Source organism: Amphiura filiformis, chromosome 7, assembly GCF_039555335.1.
Source record: "Amphiura filiformis chromosome 7, Afil_fr2py, whole genome shotgun sequence".
NCBI classification, from domain to species: Eukaryota; Metazoa; Echinodermata; class Ophiuroidea; order Amphilepidida; family Amphiuridae; genus Amphiura; species Amphiura filiformis.
The window spans coordinates 15822941-15835634 of record NC_092634.1 but is presented as its reverse complement, the minus strand read 5'-3'; the positions used below and the strand labels follow the sequence as shown (position 1 = coordinate 15835634).

Sequence of the window (12694 nt, the reverse complement as noted above, 5' to 3'; positions counted from 1 at the left end):
ATCGAGGTCATTTACGCTACGTGACATTGCCTCGACCAGGTTTGGTCCCTTGTTGAATATACGGCAAAGCAACGAGGCGTGTCTAAGTTCACTGCGGTGATTGGTTTGGTATTCATGCTATCACGGGATACTTCTGCCCATAAGTTCTATGGGGTTCATATCCGAGGTCCAAAGCCGACCAGTCCAGAGTGCAATTCTCATTTCAAGGAATTGCCTTGTAGGGTTCTCTTTGTCGTGGTATTGTCATCTTGGATCACCGATTGTTCCCGAGTCTCTTCGCACAAACGGAAGCATAACTGTATCAAGAACATGGATATTGGTCTGGTTGTATTGTCCTTCAGCATGTAGAGGGTGTGATTTCGACCTACTGTGAAATGCTCCCCATACTGTGATTCCACCACCATCTCCATGGACTCTAGGAAGGATACAATCATCAAGCAGGGCTTGACCAGCCTGTCTTCGGACCTTCCAGATCCGGTCTCATCTTGTCTGTGGGGAGAACCAGGCCTCTTCACTGAAAGATCACATTACGCCAGTAGCCCTACGTCGAATCCCCATGTCTCTAACAATAAAACCGTATCTTTGATATTGGCATTCGATATTTCAAAACCACTAACAGTCTATTGTTCACAAGTTCCTGGTAACGAAGCGCGCGTTTACATGGACTTCAATACATTCTGTTCGTAGCCGGGGATACAGACTACGTGCAGCCCATTACGTAAAGTCTCAAGGAAGTTCGGTCTTCCATGGCGGTTGTGCCAGAAGGACGACCTAACCTTAGTCTGGGGGTGTAGTAGTCTTGGTCTCTCGACGTCTCTTCAAAATTTTGAAGACTACCATATATGAAATTTCAAAAGCAGCGCAATATCCTTCGCTTTGTAGCCGCGATTATGATCAACTGACGCGGAGCGTATCCAATCTGCGCTCGCTCGTACCCCATGATCAGAAATATCGTATACAAGAAGACCATGAATCTGCAATAGTAAAGCTGGACTTCACCGTAATGCAAAAAGCCAATGTAACCTTATGAATCATATCGCTAAAATAACGGCGAAAAAGGATGCCCGATGAAGTTTCATTGGTCAGGCATAAACTATTGTCCTACGTGGGTATTGTGATATGAAATGGTACCCACAAGACCTTGGCGGAACACCCGTGATCCACTTCCTTGCAACGACGGGTCATTGATCATCAGTCTACTTAACAGGGTTATGCGATAAATAAAAGCATTAAACTTTTTGTCCTTGTTTGTATCACGGCAATTTTGGCGGCGCTGAAAAGATATAGGATGATGTGTACCCGACGACCGGTAATACGCAACGGACCATAGCCATTGAGTGCGCTGGTGATTACAATAACCAATCTAACCACCCACTGGAACGCAGCATTTTTGAGATGAAACGTACAGCAACGAATGTCCAGAATAGAAACTGGTTTTAATCCGAGTGGCGAACATTGAGAAGCTAAATCCAGATGTGACGTTCATGGAAACAGCTTCAAGCTGCCAATGTTTATCGGGGGTGTGCTTAAATTCTGGCCGGGTCTCCATGTTCGATCGAAGGAGACTAACTAATAATGCTTTAATCTCGAGACTCCCCATACGAAGTGTATCAAATTCACTGCTTAATAGCACCATGACCCGACTAGGGATATCATTCACCACTTCGTCTCAGTCCCAAAGGTGTTCCATGCCCACGTTTCTTTTTTCATCTAAAATAGAACAAAATTTGACTAAAGAGTCATTTTTCGGTACAATACTTATTGTAATATTTGTGCACTTGGTCTTATAGGGTGACTTTCTGGAAACTGTAGAAATGAAGAGTCCCGTTGAGGGTAATGTTATTATAAAAAGCTGTTCCCACTGGGGTTTTTTTCATAGAAATATATGGTCCTGCTAGAATTATTCTTTTTTACTTAAAACTAGTCTCAGTAGAGTTGCTCCAGACGGATCTAGCATCGTGCCTAGAAAATCCTTTGACCCCCCCACCCCCACACAGGGTATTTTATGCTTCACGAAACACCGCTCACCGCGTAAACACAAGGTACAATCACCCACCCCCATCTGATGAAGCCACCCGTCCGCTCCATACCTTGCCAATCGAAGATAACATACGATTCTGTGTGGTTGATGTCACTGGAATACACCACGAGTTTTTCTATAAATAAAAAAAAATAGGAAGGATTAACTATTTATATCAGGCTTTTTATCGATACAATGAGGCATATTGTACAATATTTGCAAAATACCCGTACAATATTTTTTGTCGTATGTACGCGTATCGCGTACGCGTATTATCGCGTACGCGTCGCGTTAATGCTTAGTGTTAGCACAACGCGTCATGATACAACAACTATTACTACAGACACCGTAACGGCTCACAGGAGATTTCGTAATGTAAACAAGTAAAATCACAAACTTAATTCGCAGCAATTCTGGATGATGATAACCTTGGGAAATATAATCCCACATCTACCAAATAAATCTTTATATAATTATTCGAAATTGTCTTTTGAGAGTAAAACTTGAAAACAAGAGGTCAAAGAGCAAGCTTACATTACGATAGGCCTACACATTTGAAAGTGTGCATGCATCCGGGTGAGCAGGTCGGAACTCAAATATGCCGTGTTTCTGCTCCTTTTAACGCTTCCTGAGGTCTTTAAAACACTGAAGACCAGATTTTCCTTTGTCATTGAACTCTAGATATCCCCCGACCATTCTTCTGGGATATTTTTGCCCTGGTTCTGGAGAAATATTACATCAAATTTTTCCCGCTGTGAGTGATTGATCACTGAGCCTCTTTGTGTTTTTACGTGACGTAGTTTGACTGTCAACATGGCGTCCATCGACGGTATGGAGTAGTTGTCCTTAGTCGGTGCAGTGTGGAACAGATACTGGTTTGTGTCAGGTGTCTTTCCCCTGGTATTTGGCTATTTCTTTTCCCTGCAATATTCCACCAATCATGTTTCTGTATGGTTAATCGTGAGTATCATATGTTTGCTGAACTTCAACTGCAGATTGGAGTACGTGAAAATGATGTTTCAAGTTTCAAATATTACAGCCTTCAACAAAAACGGTATTGAATACATCTTTGAGATTCATGATGATGATAGAAATGCTGCCTTTGATATGTAAACAATAACACGAACTATACAGTTATCAGAATGCATACAGGTGGACTAGTATTTTTGATTTCCTCAAAAAGTAGCCCTGAAACCAAATGTGATAGCCTGGAAATTTCACATACAAATATTTTCCAATACAGTTATTCCTCTCCAAAAACAAAAGCAAGATCTTGAAAAGTTGTAGCCAAAATGTCAATTGTGATCATCATTTCTAAATTCTGATGCAAGCAGGTGACTATATGAGCTCAACCCGTTAGCCCTGCTGTGCCTGTTCTGAATTAAATGACAATGATTCTTGCTCAAATTTCCGGTGTCAAGTTGTAATGATCCATGCATGGGACAGAAAGCGGTCCAGTGTGATAGATGTGACACCTGGTATCCACTGGCTGTGGGTATAAAATAGTCTGCACTATGAAGTCCTTGCAAGATTTTCAACATATCCTTGATATGTTGTCGTACGGATACAATTTCTCCACATCCCTGTTTTTTCCCGCAGTGGTCTTTGGAAATGTCAATAGCTTTTTCAGTCTCTTAGTTCTGTTATTGGTAACGAGGAGGTCCCCATGGAGTCCACCAGTAGCCACCTCATGCCCTAAACTTAAGGACCACAAACTGGTATGGCGTGTCAAAAAAGAATAAACCAAAATTCAGAAACCAAAACGCACTTGAGCCAAAAAGATCGCTCAAAGTTCTTGTGATCCAATTTCAAGAAATTATAAACAACCGACATAGCTAGTTGCAGCATGTTTGGGTTAAGTCACCAACATAGTAGAGTTAGTACTGAGACTTGGTTAAGCCCATCACAAACAGTAGTAAGTTTTTCCTGACTGTTACACTGTTATTCGTAAAGACAGGCGGATACTCATGGTGGAAATCCTGAGTGGCCCTAAAAAACATTGTATCTGTGCCCATGAGTAGATCTCGATTCAAACTGTAGAGATTGCTTGGGTTCAAGATATAGATATTGTGAGGGCCAAACCCCACTTCTGATTGGAGCCTCTCGTTGTCCTCCAAATAAGAAGAACACTTTCAATACCTAAATGAACTGAGGAATCCTAACGAAGATAAGAGCTCAGACCAGGTGAATATATGGATTGGGTGGAGATTTTAATCTCCGGTGATATTGACTGGAGTGATCGCGAACAATTAAGACTGGTTCAGACCCGAAACATGTCTCTGTCAACAACTGATTGACATTGCGGCTGACTTTAATTTTGATCCAAATGGTCCGCCGAAACCGACGCGTAAGAAATAGAGATCGATTGATCTTTTCTTTACTAACAACGTCAAACCTTGCAGTGGGAAGACTCCAATGTCATTCCTGGTAATGTAGTGATGCCGACGGAGATCCCTGAAGATTATGATCAACACATCAGACCTAAGATCAACCGTCCAAAAACACGTGAAGTGTTCTTATACCTACCAAGGTGACATAGATGGGTTAAAAGAGTGCATGAATGATTTCATGAAGGACTTCCACAAATACGTGTAGTGAGGACATACTAAGCAAAGAGTCAGTAGAGGAGTTGTGGATTACAATTTAAAAATAAAGACCCTCACAGCCATGGATAAATACATCCCTCCAAAATGGCTAGTAATCAGAGTAAAGGGCGCCATGGATAAATCACAAGATTAAAAAAGATTATCGCGGCGCGCAAGCAAAAGGAGAAACTTATAACAGAGCGCGCAAGAGTGGTGATAAAACTGATTTGAACCATTTTTAAAAAGAAATGAGGATGAGCATAAACAAAAACGTCTCGAGATCTGCCTACCGCACTGAATGCGTTGAGGAAGTTCTGCATGGAGTCCAAGAAGCAGTTCACCGGAGCTTTGTTAAAAAAAATTACCTGCAAAGGTGCGTCAGGTATCCCAGCCCTCAGTGATCAAAGGGCTGCTCGCATTTCTGATAAACACCCAAAAAAAGCTAATTTGCTGAATGCGCAATTCCAGTCCGTGTTTACAAAAGAAAACCTGACCTCTCTTCCTGATCAGAAATCTTGTGATTTGCCTCCAATCCCCGATATCATAATAAAAACTCATGGTATTGAAAAACTGCTCTCAAACCTGCATGCAAACAAAGCGCCAGGCCTGACGGCATACCACCGCGCATTTTGAAAGAATGTGCAGCAGAAATGCGCCCATCCTCACTGTTATATTCAAAAATCCAATTGAAACTGGTATCTTACCTACAGTCTAAACGCAGGACAACCGTTCTTTTTATTCTGTAGTCGCGCTAAAGTCGATCGATACATGTTAAAATCAAGCACAATTCGAGATACACCTTTTTGCTATGAAATTTATTTTCTCGGTCAAATATAAAGCAAATTTTTTTTCTTCAGTAATGTCAAATAAAACATAATTGCTTGGATGAACATTTTTTTAAATCCTGGTGTTAAAATTAAGCATCAAATTGTGTCTTTTAGTGTGATATTTTTGATTTTTATAGGCCTTTAGTTCGCCCGTGAGCTTTTTACAGAATTCATTTTTTAGCGTCTCAAACTAATATAGTTTGCTAAAGAAAGATGTTTCCACCTCTGTAAAGACAGCATCGTGCGGGTCTATATATATAGTTTTGTCAAATTTCCGTTTTTTATTTTACCCTTTTCCCTTCATGCTCGAAATGTCAAACTCAGTACTCTATTTCGAGCAACCAGCAGAAAATAATCGATATTTCAATTGTTGTCAACCAGGTCCCTTTTCCATTGAAAACCAGGATTACCTGACCAGCGATTTGGTAGCCCAAATCCCCAATTCTGGTAAATGAGGTGAATTTGTAAATTTGCTCCCGTGATAGCCTGCAATTTCAATTTCATAGGGCTATGGATTCCATGATTATGAAAACCACATTTGTCTGTTTGTTTATTTGTTTGTTTGTTTATTTACCTGGATGAGGTCCATGGGAAAATCCAAACCTAGCAAATTCGCGTGTTGATAGAGGGATTTTAATTTTCTGTCCTCCTATCTCCAGTGAATTTTGAATGACCCCCATCATGGTTGCATTTTCATTACACCCTTCAGTTTGCGTTCGGGTTTATTGTAGGCCTATTTGTCATAATTTAGCGCTATAGGACCTACTTTCACAAATGTATAGCCTATAGCCGTGCTATATAAATATTATAAAGGTACCGGTATGTAATATTATAGCAGGCCTATGGGGTTGGGGTGGGTACTCAACACATTTGAACCATGACTTGTAATGCAAGGCTCATTGTTGCCATAAATGATTTTCCTTTAGGTCATTATAATAGGTTGTTATAAACTTCATGTTTAACCTTGTATTGTTTTGGCTGCTTCATTATGACTTTCGGTGGCCAGCAATCACAAACAAAAGGCACTATACCCAGTCACCTTCATGACAATTGAAACACTAGGTAATTGTTCTTTGCTATATAATGAAGTTCTGGCAACACTGTATCCAGGCCGGGCACCCAGAGATATTGATCCACAATGCTAGTATTTCACGCGTGGATTTGAAAATTTTTCACCTGGTAGTCAAAAATTATGGAATCAAAGCGGAAATTCTGACAAAACTATGATATATCGCTCACGGTGATGTGCGTTAGAAAGTTAGGGAAAAATCCTTCTTTGAACTATATTACTTTGAAAAGCTAAAAGGTTGATCCAAAAAAGGCTCGCGGAGCAGAGTTGAAGCCTATCAAAATCGAAAATCTTACACTAAATGACTGAATTTCCACGACTAGAAGTTTAACACTAAGATTTGAAAAAAAATACAGTATCAAGCATAACAGTTTTTCCTGACATTTACTGAAAAAAATGAAAATTATTGCTTTTTATTTTTTTTTTTTAAAAAAATTTACATTGAAAAGGTGTAACTCAAAATGTTGCTCATTTCAACACCAAATTCGATCGTTTGTATTGCCTTATTAAATGACTGAGTGAGCCTTGCAGAACAATAACAATCGCTTGTCCTGCGTTTAGACTGCCTAGTTACTGGAAGCAGAGCTAATATATCACCTATTTATAAAAAAAAGGTGATAAGTCCAAAGGCAAGTAACTATAGACCCGTTTCACTTACCTCGGTCTGCTGTAAGGTGCTAGAACATTATGTATACACTCTCATATCATGTCATATTTTGATAAGTACCACAACAACAACATGGTTTCAGAAGTGGGCACTCGTGCGAAACACAACTTATACAGTCTATTCATGATCTCACCTTTGCTCAAAATAACCGAACTCATACAGATGTCATAATTATGGATTTCTCAAAGCCTTCGACATGAGTACCTCATCAAAGATTACTTCCCAAATTATCTCAATATGGCATAAATGGCAACATCAAAACTTGGCTTGAGCATTTCTTACAAACCGTTTACAACGCGTTGTAGTTGGAGAGTGAACATTCAAATTGGGTCAGAGTGGAATCAGGGAGTACCACAAGGGACGGTACTCGGCCCTGCTTTTTCTTACATCTTTTCAAATGACTTGTCGGATAATTTACATTCCACCGTGCGCCTGTTCGCAGACGACTGCGTGATATATAGAGAGATAAAAACCCAACAGGACTGAAAACTACTTCAAGAAGATCTAGATACACTTACTAAATGGGAACAAAAAATGGCAAATGGCTTTTAACACGCAAAGTGTTATATTCTGAAATTCCAGCTTCAAATCAACCGAGTTTGTTAATTATACTCTTGGGGGCTGTGTCCTTCAGAAACAGCATCCCACTCTTACTTCAGGTATTGAGATTACGCAAGATCTGAAGTGGAATTCCCCATATGAATAAAATAACAAATCAATAAGTAAGACCCTTGGATTTATCCGCAGAAACCTGGCATCATGTACCAAAAGACACAAAAAATCACTGCATACACAGCCCTCGTCAGGCCTACCTTAGAGTACTGTTCAGGGGGGTATGGGACACCCACACTAAAGAGCAGATACTAAGGTGGGTAAGATTCAGCGCCGAGCAGCGAGACTAGTTTATAACAACTACGACTGGAAGGCCAGTGTCTCTGAAATGATGTCAGACCTACAATGGGAAATGCTGTCAACAAGAAGAAAAATAGCCAGACTTTCCATTCTTCAAAAAAAGCCATGAGGGGGCACCTGGCACTACCAGTCCAGACCTATCTGCAACCGACTCAAAAGACGCACTCGTCGTTCAAACCAAAATATACATCCAGCCTCAAGCCCGGACAGAAAACTTCAAATATTCGTATGTTCCAAGAACTATCAAAGACTGGAACGACCTGCCACCGGATATATCATCTATAGTAGAACCAGAGCAATTTAAACAAGCACTCCACCCATTTCACATTAAGGACTTGGGGAATCAAAGACTAATTAAATCTTCTGCATGCACACTCATCCTGCTCGTCAGCTTCCCCAAGGAGGATTGGAGCAAGTACTCAAGAAAGAAGAAGAAAGAAGAAACCCAGGGGTGGCTGTGAAAGCAAATTTTCATTTTTACTGCATGTAAAACCCTGATATAAATAATAATAATAATATTGAATGGCTTATTTTCGTGTGATACAAGAATATATTACTCAATAGAAAAATATTCTTGTATCACCTCAAAGCCATTCAATATTAAAACCCCTATATAATTATCTTTGGCAACTTTTGAACAGCGAAATGACAATATTGTGGTGATCAATTTGTTCAGGTAATTTTCTTCTCGAATTGATTTGATTGTCAAATTGTCAAATGTCTGTATCAATTTTATAGCACTTGGTCAATATATTGATATTGGATAAGAGCAAATGACCTTTAACCCAAAATATGTATTATACTCCATAGATGTTGACAATTATATCCAAATACCATTATGCATTTAAATGCAAATGTTGTAAGTGTGCAAGATACTTTGTGAAGCATATTTGGTCAATGACCGGAGGTAACCCCTAATACGATCTTTGGCCCCGATCTATGACCCTGAATATATATCTTTACCCCATGGACATTAGTTATAGCGAATAGAGACCTACATAATTAAGTACAGTCACGTAGTAATGTTGCACGGTTTAGCAAGATCTCCGAGGCCGAAAACACTTTTTCACCCAAGTCCACTCAAAGATACACAAATAACACACTGATCAAAAAAGTTAACACGTTAACATTTATTTTTAAGTATAAAAAGAAAAAAACTATATAATAAAGGATATGAAGCCAATAGAATACAGGAAATGTGACCAGTCTTGTCAATGGTGTATATGAAGATGATATGCTGGTATACCTATATGCTACTGTGCCAAATAAGGACAGTGGCTCAGATGGGACTCCGCTATGCAGGTCGACACTTCCTGGCAAAAACTACTATACGTGTGTGTGGACACCTGAGCTGCTGTCATTCCCACATCAATGCCATCTACGACCACATGCCATCCCTTGCAAACCTGAAGACCATCCTGGGATCCTATACCAACTATGTCAACACAATCACTGCACTGTTCTATATCACTCAACGGTTGCAGTTGCTCTCTACAAAGTGGTAGGTACAATTGGCGACACGACCAAACCATGAAGTCGATAGTAGATGGCTTAACATGCTTCAGGCCCTTCTTCGAAAGTGGCAAATCAGTAGAAACGCTGCATGCCAGATGACACCCACTTCATTACCACTATAATTTCCGCACTGCAGATGGTACAACCCACCGGAACCCAATTTTGCCTATCCCAAAGAGAAATGCAAACAACATTTTGCAGAAGGCCAATGACAGGAACTCCTGATGAATAAAGAACACAGCTAAATGGTTTTACCTCCTCAAATTACAGAGACAGCAAAGCGTCCTGATATCACCATCTATTCTGAAAGGACAAAAACGGTTGCCACCATAGAACTTAATGTCCCGTTGGAGGAGAACTTGTCAAACGCTTATGCAAGAAAGAAATGCAAGCACCAACACTAGTAGCCGAATGTGAAAACAGAGCCTGATGCACCTACTACTTCCCAATTGAAGTTAGAAGCAGGTGCTTCTACAACACTAAGCAAAATGCATTGCTGCCTTTGAGTTCCAAGTGGAAAAGGACAAGCAATTGTCAAGCATCATGGACATAGCGTCAAAGACTGGGCCAAAAGAAGTCTAAAACAACTAAAAATATAATGCAGGTAACTTCTTTTTACCGGTGCGCATCTTTTATATATGCCTACTTAGCACAATTGCATTCCATCCTTTCTAATGAAATCACGAAATTTAGTATTTAAAACCGCCCACGGAAAATCGCGGAATTCAGTGTTTTTTTAAATCACGGAAAACTTGCCACTTTACTTTAAGGTCTTGTCATCTATAGGCTCTGATTTTGGTAAGTAAGTAGGTGAAGAGTGCTATGTCTTCATTCATCTTTCAATTGTGTAATGCCTACGAAGTACCGTGGACAATAGTGGAAGGATCACTTTGAGAATGAAGATTAAGCTACCAATATCTGACCCGTAATTCAGAGACCCCAGAGACCAGTTTGATGTTTTATGCCCCCGTCATATTTTTCTTGCCGCTTGCCGCTGCGGCAAGAGGCACGGCAATATCAACCAATGACAAGCCTTGATTGTGTCGTTTATCTGCAATGCGCGTGCGCCACGCCGCTCAGCAGCAAGCGGTAAGGTAGTATGAAACCAGCATAATCAAGACGAGGAGAGAATATGCAGTTTGTGCAACTTTTCCCAAGCCACCTTCACAGAGTAATTATAATAGAGTGCTCATCTTAATACGGGTGAAATAAGTCTCCGATGGTGACTGCGCTGGTGTTCTACCAATGAATAACTTCTTCCTTCTGATTGGACAACGCTCTTGCATATAAATTACAAATACAGAAAATCAATTATTAATTATCTCAATGTGATATAATGAGTGCTATTTATCAGAGAGTATATTACTCTTGAGATGATCAATTTCGCTCATTAAGTCCCAGAAAATTTTCTGCAGAATTCAAGGATAGAGATGTTGGAAGGCTTCTTGCTACCCCTTAGAGTCGGCTTTTTGTTGCACACTCTTTCCAGATGTTTTGCGAGATCTAGGCTTCAACAGAAGAGAAATTAGGATTAGATAGCAAGGCAGCGTCAGTGGCTGCAGAATCAGGATCGTCGTGGGTGTGGTCCAAGTACATTCAGAAGAGTTGACAATCTGAAAGTGAAGTACATCATCAGTATCCTCAGCCAGATCAGACCATATCTTTTACTTGTTCTCATTCCTTCAAATCAGCTCCAGTTAGCTAGGCTTAAGTCAAGTGATTCCAGCGGTATGGTAGGGTTATGAAGGCGCCGGATGCTTATTATTAGGAGATTGTGGATCTTAGAATAAGGACAGTAAGATCCACAATAGGTACATTCCAAGCGGAAACGCCTTTCAGACACATATCACCTTTATTCAGCAATCGCTGAAACCTAAATATACAATTCCAAGCGATCTGTAAAAAGCGTAAATGATTTTGAACTTGGGTCACCGAAACAAATGTTTACATTGGTGTCAGTCGGGCCCAGTCTCAGCTCTCTAGGACCGTTAATACAGCAGCAGACCTTGGACTTATAATCAGCGCACCCAAAACAGAGTATATGACCATCAACGGTCAACCACAGCCTCCTCTCCAAGTGTACGGAAACCCCATTAAGCATGTAACCGACTTCAGATACCTATGCTCCATAATGGGGTCCAGTTAGAGACGGAAAACTCTTGCTTGGGCAGCCTTCTGGAAATAAAAGCAACTGTGGAAAAGTCCTACCAGCCCAATTTCCACCAAGGTTAAAATGTTTCACGTACACAACCTGTGTCACAGTTTTACTATACGGCTGTGAGTCGCGGGTTATCTCTAAGGATATGGAAAATAAAATCAACTCATCTGGCACATCCTGCTACCGTATTATGCTGAACATCAAGAGAGTAGACAGAGTAGCATATACTACCATCTACAATCTGACAGAGACAGCGCCACAGAGCCGGGACTCGTCAACTGACATTTGTAGGGCATATACTCGATGAGCCAGTAAAAGAGTATGCATTGTATGTCCCAACTCATGGCAAGAGCAAACCTGGACGGCAACGAACCTTGTTCTGGAAATACATCCAGTGTCTTTTGGGGGATACGGACAGCATGCTGAGTCAAGATCAACAATCAGCAATGGCTCAAGACCGATGGAGCTGGAGGAAACTTGTAGTCGCCTGCTCCGAAGCCGAAGGATGATGATGATGATGATGATAATGATACAATAATTAGCCCTCTTTCATTTTAACCGTTATTTGTTAAACTGCAATTTTTACTTTTTGAGAAATTAATGAATTTATCGGAGAACTACTTTAATATTACCATCCCTTAAAACGTAAGCTCATAAAATCAATGTAAACTTACCAACCCGGCCGCATCATTCCAATATGGAGCATCTTTATAAGTAAATACGAAAATCCAGGAAGCGGACACAGTAACACCAGTAAACAAGTTCAGTAAATTCTCTACACGTAAGAACTGGTTTTCAGTACATGAATCGCGTATCATGCTTCGATAATAACCCGCCCCGGCGTTCTTAAGGCTGTAGTCCATACCATGAGTTCCTATAGCTGCATAACTACTCGCGCCATAAAATCCCCAACCTGTCGGTAACGCGGCGTTCAGTATAAT

General features: G+C 40.5%; 1 protein-coding gene across 1 annotated transcript in view; it reads right to left on the bottom strand.

The window, feature by feature from the left end:
* Positions 1-12678, bottom strand: part of LOC140157672 (receptor-type tyrosine-protein phosphatase delta-like) — a 26204-nt gene extending 13526 nt beyond the window's left edge. The window contains exon 1 of the mRNA XM_072180912.1: positions 12428-12678. Within this exon, the coding sequence (XP_072037013.1) occupies positions 12428-12616 (189 nt within the window). The 5' untranslated portion in view covers positions 12617-12678. The remainder of the gene's footprint in view (positions 1-12427) is intronic.
* Positions 12679-12694: the final 16 nt, after the last annotated feature.